Source organism: Labrus bergylta, chromosome 23 (assembly GCF_963930695.1).
Source record: "Labrus bergylta chromosome 23, fLabBer1.1, whole genome shotgun sequence".
NCBI lineage: Eukaryota > Metazoa > Chordata > Actinopteri > Labriformes > Labridae > Labrus > Labrus bergylta.
The window spans coordinates 21,148,811-21,157,986 of record NC_089217.1 but is presented as its reverse complement, the minus strand read 5'-3'; the positions used below and the strand labels follow the sequence as shown (position 1 = coordinate 21,157,986).

At 38.2% G+C, this 9,176-nt stretch overlaps 2 protein-coding genes across 7 annotated transcripts in view; one reads left to right on the top strand and one right to left on the bottom strand.

The window, feature by feature from the left end:
* Window positions 1-5,157, top strand: LOC109987655 (uncharacterized). Of its 6 annotated transcripts, XM_065951416.1 has the most exons (13): window positions 1-104; window positions 202-349; window positions 535-667; window positions 926-983; window positions 1,581-1,909; window positions 2,494-2,622; window positions 2,698-2,864; window positions 2,936-3,008; window positions 3,099-3,132; window positions 3,372-3,399; window positions 3,506-3,600; window positions 4,003-4,666; window positions 4,791-5,157. In XM_065951416.1, the coding sequence occupies exons 9-13, from the start codon at window positions 3,121-3,123 to the stop codon at window positions 4,979-4,981; spliced, it is 990 nt and encodes a 329-aa protein (XP_065807488.1). In that variant the 5' UTR covers window positions 1-104; window positions 202-349; window positions 535-667; window positions 926-983; window positions 1,581-1,909; window positions 2,494-2,622; window positions 2,698-2,864; window positions 2,936-3,008; window positions 3,099-3,120; the 3' UTR covers window positions 4,982-5,157. The 6 variants fall into 6 exon arrangements, with proteins under 6 accessions (XP_065807488.1, XP_065807486.1, XP_065807489.1 ...); XM_065951414.1 differs by having other exon boundaries at window positions 7-349; window positions 2,500-2,622; XM_065951417.1 differs by lacking the exon at window positions 926-983 and having other exon boundaries at window positions 7-349; window positions 1,812-1,909; window positions 2,500-2,622.
* A 1-nt stretch (window position 5,158) lies between these two features.
* LOC109987656 (proton myo-inositol cotransporter) overlaps window positions 5,159-9,176 on the bottom strand; it is an 82,922-nt gene continuing 78,904 nt past the window's right edge. Inside the window, exon 10 of the mRNA XM_020638815.3 lies at window positions 5,159-8,150. Within this exon, the coding sequence (XP_020494471.1) occupies window positions 7,924-8,150 (227 nt within the window). The 3' untranslated portion in view covers window positions 5,159-7,923. The remainder of the gene's footprint in view (window positions 8,151-9,176) is intronic.

Genomic DNA, 9,176 nt, shown 5'->3' with positions numbered 1-9,176 from the left:
TAGTTATTAGTTATAAGCTAATGTTAGCTAAACTAGATAACATTAACATACTGATTCATTGCAGAAATCGGTTAGTGATGAAAAATGATGCAAAAAAGCAGAGGGTAAGACAGCCTATTATATTCCATGGTACTTTACATTAATGACTATCTTCTTTGCGTGTGTAGAAGCTAAGTGTGCTGGTGTTAACTCTTCTTCCAGGAATTCTTTGAAAGGAGAAAAATGCAACAGAAACTGAAAAACTTGGGTATTGCTCTGCCATCATCACCTCGAGGCACCACCTCTGGTAGTATGGACCTTGTGACTCTGTTTATCGTCAACCAGATTGCTGCTAAGAAAGAAAATAAAGGTGATTAGTCAAGTTTGAGCATTGTAAAAAGGTAATAAGATACAACTGTCACCAAGGTTATAAAAAAATATTGATTGAAGAAAGGAAAAACATCATAATAAACAAGAAAATTGTTTTTGTTGTTCAGAATTGCTCGTGTTCATAAAGACCTCAGTATGACAAAATATATTGTTCATGTGTTTCAGATCCTCCTAAAGTGGCAGTTTTTGGCAGCCATAAAGGAGGATCTAAGCATAAGAGGAATGAAACTCTGGTACTTCCAATGAGTCCCTGCTCGCCATCACAGCTGGATCTTGTTGAGAGCCAGTCTCAGTTTAGGTACAGTTGGCTTGTGGTTTCTAATTAAGCAACTTCAGTCATAACCAGAATATTGACTATACACTGAAGCAGTTGAAAGTGATAGAAGCCTATGTCTTAAAGATTCATTCACTTTTTGGCTTGAAAAATCATAATCACGCAACCCTAACATTACCCATAAACTCCTTGATTACCCCTGAATACAAATAATAATATTATACAATATTATATAGTACAAACTTGCAACATTTATTCAATTTATTATTTGCCAATGTCTAGCATTCAAGGAACAAGAAAAGGAAAGAATATTATCCCACAAGGATTCAAAAGTCGACAGGTAAATCACCTTAAAGCTACTTATATTCACCTTTTTTTCTTCAAAACATTTCTTGTCTATGGAACATTTGGTGAACGGTTAGGCTTTATATAAGAAGTGGACGTTTCCATAGTGACCACACCTGGTCATTTTTGGACTATTTCGTTGAATCTTAGTCCGCAATCCCATTTATGGCTACCAAAATCTATAACTTTGTGGGGCCAAGGCAGGACTGCTCCACCCCCAGCCTTATTGATAAGTTACTGTGGCAGCACCTTGCCTATAGCCTTGTCTATTGCAGGTAGCTTTGCCCCTCAGTTAATGCTTCTTTATTGTCTGTTTTCATCTAAATGGGACTGTAATTTACAAAATGAACACTATGCTGTATTGAATAAGGCTTCTAACTTGCAAGAGACCATCATCTTATCAAGAAAATGTTAACTGTGATAAAAAATCAAGTGAGGAGTTGGGTCATTTTCTCATTTGGTTCCATACAATTGGACTCTTTTTGAAACCACTGAAGTCACTTCTGAATCAGCTGAAACTAGAGGCTACATCAACTCTTTTGAGCAGTTTATGGTTAGGACCCTTTTGCTCACTTTCTTTTTACCCCTCTAGCTGTCACCAGTGCTGGAGTCAGCTTTCTCAGACAACAGTGCATCTGACTACCTGCCACCCACAACTGACCCCCGCAGCCCATTCTCCTCCATCTCATCAGCTTCCTCAAGTCAATATTGTGTTGCAAAGTTCTATATACATCAAACTCCTGAATTATTTTTACAACGGTAACTTGACATTTTTTTGTTGAACAATCAGAACATTTAGGCCGATCCACCATTGTTTCCCCAGGAATGTTCTCCCTGCAACAGGGAAAAAAGACACAGACACAGTTACCTCTGCACTATTCTTCTCTGGCCTGGGACACCTCAACACTGGAGCAGACCAAGGTAGGGTAAAGAAAATTAACTTTTGTTAAAAAATGGTTTTACGTTTATACAACCATAATAGGCAATTGTAAATATGACACAGGCAAACTATAACTGGACTTCACATGCAGCTTCACAGGCTTTTTTTCTGACAGCTCAGCGGGTACAGCCAGTGACATGAGGAACAAGAATCCATTGAAAGTTTCTTGTTTGCTAGCATTGTCTCTTCAAATGCAATACTGCATTGTTTAGGGTAAAAAATGGACCATAACATGATATGAAATGTTTAACCGTTGAAGCGGTAGCTCACAGTGGGTGTGATTAGCCTTGTTAAAGACACTTAATATTGGTGTGGCACGATCACAGACTGTCATACCTCAATCATCGCTGAAAATGTCCTGGAAAAGTCCTGGAAAATGATCTCTGGAAAAGACTTGGAACCCTGGGGTGCTGAATGAGTATATTATCCACTGGCTAATATCACAAACTAAAATAAATCTATTTGACCAATGTATCCTGTTGATGGGAACTATCTGTGAACTTTTACATTGTCTTTTAAAAAATATATAATTAGCATGATATTACATCTGAACTTATTTTGCAAGTTTCAGCCTTTCTCTCAAGCCAGAGGCATGATGGACAGTACCCCCCTGGTCAAATAGATCAAACCCACCCCTCTACCAACTGGAGACACCAACAGCAGCTCAAACCCTGTTTGGAAACCCAGAGAACTAGTGAGGAAACCAGAAATGGAGGTATTTTTTTCTGTGGTTGAATTAAAAACTCTAAGCATATGCATGTCATCACAGTATCACAGAGGCCAGACACCCTGCAGAACACCAGGTCACCTTCTCTCTCCACCAACCAGAGGACACAGAGCCGGTGTTGGATTTCACTCTTCACCAGGCAGAGAGGGAACAGCAGTTTCAGGAAGATGTCTTTAGGGGCTTCAGCACTGAAGAATGTGGAGGAGATGGTGAATACTGCTTGCAACTTTTAAATAACCATAGTGACCTTTTTTATGATTAACAGCAAGTTTGATTTCAGTTTCTCATGTTGGGAGACGAAAGTCAAAGATCTATCTCAAAGATGAAACACCTGCCACATCTTCAACACCACAGTAGGTGTTTATACATGGAAATGCTTGAATATATTTTTATATTTTATATGTAATATGCTGTAATATGTTGTTTTTTAACTTCACTGTTAGAACTGTCCCTGACTCACCAGGCATGGAAGTAGAGGTAAGCTATTACAAACAGTACATGAGAGTGTGTGTGTGTGTTATCCTTCACTGACCACAGATCCGTAGAGTTTGTTTTTGTCATTGAATAAACATTGAATTAGAAATGAAGAATATACACCTCTAAGTAAATGATTAATAACATTTTAACTGTCGCACTAATCATCATGAGGTTTATTAAAGGGCATTATGTGCTTGTGATGTAAGGTTAATTTACAGGTCATTTTGTTGTATTTACAGCTCTCCAACTGCACAGACATGAACTGTTGTAAGTGTCTGACTCTGAAGCATCACTGATTAAGCTATTCATTTATTGTGTACATGCTGCAAAAATACAATAACATGAAGGGATGTTTTTCATTGTAACACAACAGCTTGTCTTCAACACAACTATGGTCCAATGAGTGGCTGTGACATGACACCAAGTTACCCTTGTGCAAAAGGTTACCTCAGTTCCGACTCAGATGATGTAAGTTTGAGATATTTTGCTGTTGTACTGTACTTGCAAACGTGAAATGTAAAAGTTTAGTTTTAATTTTGTTACACATAGTGTGTTGCTTTTAATAATTACAACACCCTGAACACATACATGTACACATTATGCTTCTAAACAAATGATCTCCCAATCAACAGTTGTCAGAAGTAGTTATTATTAAAAAATATGCACTGGAAGATGGGAAATGTTCATTTCACAGTACCATTGAGAAAATACTTTTCTCGTTAAACATTGGATCACCCTTGACAGATTGTCGACTTTGCAATAAAATACTTTGTTGACAATGAATACTTTGCCAAATATTAGCAACCACATTTTCCTTAAGCAATGTCCAATATTAAAATGTTAATTTGTTGTTTTCTTACTGTATTTTAGGATCGACAATGCTATCATTCTTGTCCCTCTGCTGTCTCTTCATATATGGACCAAGTCTGCTGTGAAGTTAGCCATAATTCAAACCTTGGCGTACAGGACAATGAACAACAAAGGCACATCCAATCAAGGCTTCCCACCCCACCCCTTAAACCCCAAATCAACCTCATAGATAATCAGGAAGTTATAGAGTACATGGCTGGCTCAGATAAAGGTGTGGGAAGTAACAGACAACATACAGGAAGTGGCACAGCTCAGTTTGAATCGGAGCTGTGCAAGTGCAAGAAAACATCCAATGAAACTCAAGATATGGGAACTCAAACTGATGACAAACCCAAGGCTGAAACATGTGATTCCTCCACTCAGTGCAGCTTGGTTTTACACAGTGCAACCAAAGCCACTGCACCTTTTGATCTGCCAGTAATGCGTCCAGCCACAAGGAGGCAGACTCATACTACATCAGGGCCAAATACACAGGCAGTGTCAACAGGCAATGGAAGGAATGGAGGGAAGCACATGCCCTGGAACAACAAGAAATCCAGAGCCAGTTCCCTATCAGAAAACAAGATTATAAACAAATTCCCTGCTATCAACAGTGATGGAAAAGGGATCCCACAGAGACCCATAAACCCCTTTCTAGATGTGCTGAGCATGACTTATGGCAAAGGTATGACATAAAGTAATAAGAAATATTTAGTGTAATTCAAATGATGCAGAATCCTTTGACAAAGACAACACATCCTGGATATTTAGTTGAATTCTCATGTTCTCTCCTATTGTTACCGACTTAGGTGAGGAGAATAGAGAGGGCAAAGATGAGAGAGGGCAAGAAGAAAATGGCCGGCTGATGAAAGATCTGTCAAATGAAGTGAGGGAGGAGGTCACATGTGCCACAAAGGTAAACAGACTCGCAGAAGAGACCCAAACACTTCAGGAAATAGCCGACATTTTGCTCTTGCTCAAGCAGAGGAAAGATGAGTGACAGTCAGAAGGAAGGAATTAAAGCAAGGCAGATGGATGAAGGCAGAAGGAAACAAGCTGTTTCTGTATAGTTCTCTATTTAACATACTGTTGAAGTTCATCTTATGCATGTTTACCTCATAAACTATAGTGTGCTAATGTTTTGAATAGAGACTGAAATAAAGCCCCAAAGCGTTACTATGATTCATAAGTTTATTTCTTTCCCAATATACATATTCAAGTGTCATGAAGATTTCTTTTCTTTAGAATATAAAGTCTAGCAAAACATTTACAGCTGGAACATTAATCAAATATACTATACATCACTTTTTCTTTTGTAATTCCTGGTAAACAGTAGAAACACACATAGTTGATTCACATTGAAAAAAATTGCAACCTTTCACCATAAATACACATTTAATACTCCCTCTGCCGTAGAGAGGAGGAGTTACACAACTTGTTAACGGCTGAACAGCACATAATATATTAACAAAAAGCGGCCTGAAACAGCTATCCTAAATATTTGGCCAACACAACTGTCATTAGCACTATAGTGTTATGGAGATTTGTCTGCACGTGGTAACTGTAATCATACTTGAAGTATAAAAGTAATTTGTGTAGTGTTTACAAAGCTCACCCTGGATGGATCATTCTGACAGTGGAAACAATACCTTCAAACTTTGAATTGTCTTCAGCTAGTTTTATCAAGAATTAAACTAATCTCCAATTGGATGAAATGTAAACAGGCTCATTTTAGGACATTTCAAGACCGTTAAATCTTTGAAACTAAATACCATGAAGAAATGATGTGAATCTCTATGTCAATCATTTTCTTCTAATGGTATCAGACAAAGCTAAAAATATCAGCTTCTTATCTGAGAAGTTTATTTAACAATGGTATTATATCTCACCAGTTAATAATGGATTGAGACCAGTTTGCCTAATTTAAGAATCGTCCTTCACATCAGTGGTTCTCGACTGATGTATCCTCAGGACCCACCACTAACTGCTGACAAAAGCGTCCCCAAATTTAGGATATTTTTCAACCAATCAAAGTACTTAATGAAAAATTGTGCAGTTTTGTCCTTAGGTGGTACAAAACATGTGACGCAGAACGATGAAATGGAACGAAACAAACATGTTTAAAATCGATATTTAGACTTTGATAAAGTTTTTTTTCCAGGCACACCTTGGCAACCCACTGAAAAGGGTTCTGCTACCCACTTTTGGGTCCCGACCCACCAGTTGAGAACCACTGCAGTTTACATGATCTCTTAGAGAGAGACCTGTTCATTGGACACAGTTACAGCACCGCCTTATATACCTAATCTGTATTATTACACAAAGGTACTACGTAGTCTACTTTCAACAGTTTTTGCTACACAAAAACATTTGAATATCTGACCAAAAGATGTTACCTCACAAAGTTATACAAATTTACAAAACAACATTGCAAATTACCCTAAAGCTTACTCCTTGAAATGTTGACACAAAAAACCACATAGATATGCTTTGCTTTTTGTACATAAGGCTATGGAGGAAGACAAAAATCTAAAAACATGAAATCATAGTAAAAAAATAATATTTCATCACTTTTGAAGTTGCATTTATGTACATGTCAAATAAATAAAAAGCTATGTAGACCCACTTCTCTTAACATACATGACATACCATGACATAATACATCAACTTCAGGGATTTGGACTCAAAAACAGCCATTAGGCACCTTCACAATACACAGGCACTAATATTATAATCTTCAAGGTGTAATGAAATACTTAAAATACAAGTCTCAATCAGGAAAAAAATGCATTAGTCAGTTAGTCATTACATCCTACAGTATATCCTGCAATAACAACCACCAACCATGAGTGGTTCATGACATATAGAGGAGTCTGACATGGGTTCATGTTGCAGGTTTTGGCAACTGAGTGACACAAGAACACTCCATGGCATGAAGTTAAAAACTGACAAAGGGGTTAAAGATCTAACCCTGAGAAAGCTATGGTTTTGAGTTATTTGTTGCAAAAGTTATTATATAAATAACAATGTTTTAAATAGATGAATAATAAATAAACCAAAGCAACCAACCCTGTTTCTTTCAGTGCTACTAGATTGGTGAGTGGTTTTGCTTAGGCACCAACTAACATTTCTAGTTTTCTAAACTTGATCTATATACTGTACATCTCTGGTGTTTGCTTTCCATGAAGAAAGATCAGTGAGCACAAACTACGACTTTCATCAGATGAAGAGCTAACATTAGTGTGCTGTACTACTAGCAATATGAACATTTAAATGAGATGTATTTCTTATAGAAAGGCATAATGGTAGCTCAGATTAACCATAGTCACAACTTCTGTGGATGCTCAGACCTGGTTTTAAAGAGCACATGTAACAACGTTTTTGGATGGAGCTCTAAATGGAAACATATTCTGACATAATGCTAGGATGGCTGTGTCATCTTTCAGTTGTTGTAATTAATGTACAGAATCATTAAAAAATCCTGGTAGAGCATATTACCATCTGTGTTCAAGAGAGAGGGAAGTGTGGTGTATATTTGTGTTCAACAGTTATGTTTCCTGTTCGAGTGTCCACTAAGACAGTTATGTGTTGTTGAATGTAGATATTTGGTGTACACGGTTGACCAATGATGCAAAATATGGAGTCAGTTTATCCTCAATTTAAAGAATAGGCAAATCAAATATTCATACTCATTCTACTAGCTGATAAAAGCATTGTCATTGGATTTAGATTCCTGAATTGAAAGTGAACTCACTCACATTCCTGATACAAGCAAAAGGTCTTAAACACTGATTCTTTACCACTTAATAAGAGTGACCAGTGGTCTCTCTTATGCTTACATACAGAAGAGGAAAAATCAATCAGACAACACATTAGCATGTTTCAGTAATCACCAAAGTGAGTGAAACACCTAAAATTAAGTCTACTGATACGAAGCACACTCTAGTCTACATCAGAGGCGTCGTTGTCCGATAGATGGTAGTTTGAACCTTTGACTCTAATGTATTCAACCTGCCGTCCTTCGTCTGAATCTGAGGCACCGCAGGAACAAAGCTGGTTTTCAAACAGTGCTTCAATCTCCTCCAGACGGCGGCCTTTTGTCTCGGGCAGGCACCCGAATATGAAGAAGAAACCCAGCAAAGCCAAGCTGGAATAGAGGAAGAAAGCTCCTGGGGAGATGAAAAAAAGAGCATACTGTCACTAAGGACAGCCACCCACAAGCAAAAGAAACAAAGAGCTGCAGTTTTCAAGAGCAGTGTCACTTGTTATCTACAAGATCTGTAGTCACTTCTCCAGAGGAAACCAAACACTGGTGGTCACAGCAGATCCTGAGGGCAGCTTATATTGGATGTTGACTGCCCAATGAACTTCTATGGACAATTGTGCACTGGCAAATGGAATTGTTTTACCAAATTTAAGAAATACTTCCAAGCTGCTTGTCATCATATCTTAAATAGTAGTATGCTCCCTGTCAACATGGCATCACAGCAAGGTTAACAGGAGATGGCTCCCAGTTACTGCTCGCATCAAATTTAAAACTCTGCTGCTCGCTTACAAAACAATGACAAAAACATCTCCTTACTTTAACTCTCTGATCCAGGTCTACACTCCCTCCCCCCCACTACGCTCTGCCAATGAAAGACGTCTGATCCAACCTTCACAACAGGGTCCTAAGTCTCTGACTAGACTCTTCTCCTCTGTCGCCCCCCGGTGGTGGAATGAACTTCCAAACTCCATTGGATCTGCAGAGTCCCTCTGCACCTTTAAGAAAAAGCTAAAGACCCAGCTCTTTCATGAATACCTACTAACTTAATGATGATGGTCTCCATATTATTGATGATGATGATGATGGTAATGACGATGGTTTTTGCTTGATAATGACGACTTATAAGATGGTTTCTATACTGATTAGAGCTCTCAAGAACTGCCCTCAATGTTGTGCTTTGCCTCTGGTCACTTCCTGTCAGCACCTGTGTGTCCAATCAGACTCAAAGCTGATCGTTTGCTCTTACTGACATTGTTCCCTTTTTTCTACATCCTTGCTTGTGTTGTACTTACTCTCTGATGTACATCACTTTGGATAAAAACGTCTGCTAAGAGAATTGTAGAATTGTAGATGGATACACTCAGAGCAACTGAGAAGAATTCATACAGAAACATGCTCGACAGAGGTCTAATATTATTCCCTGACCTCC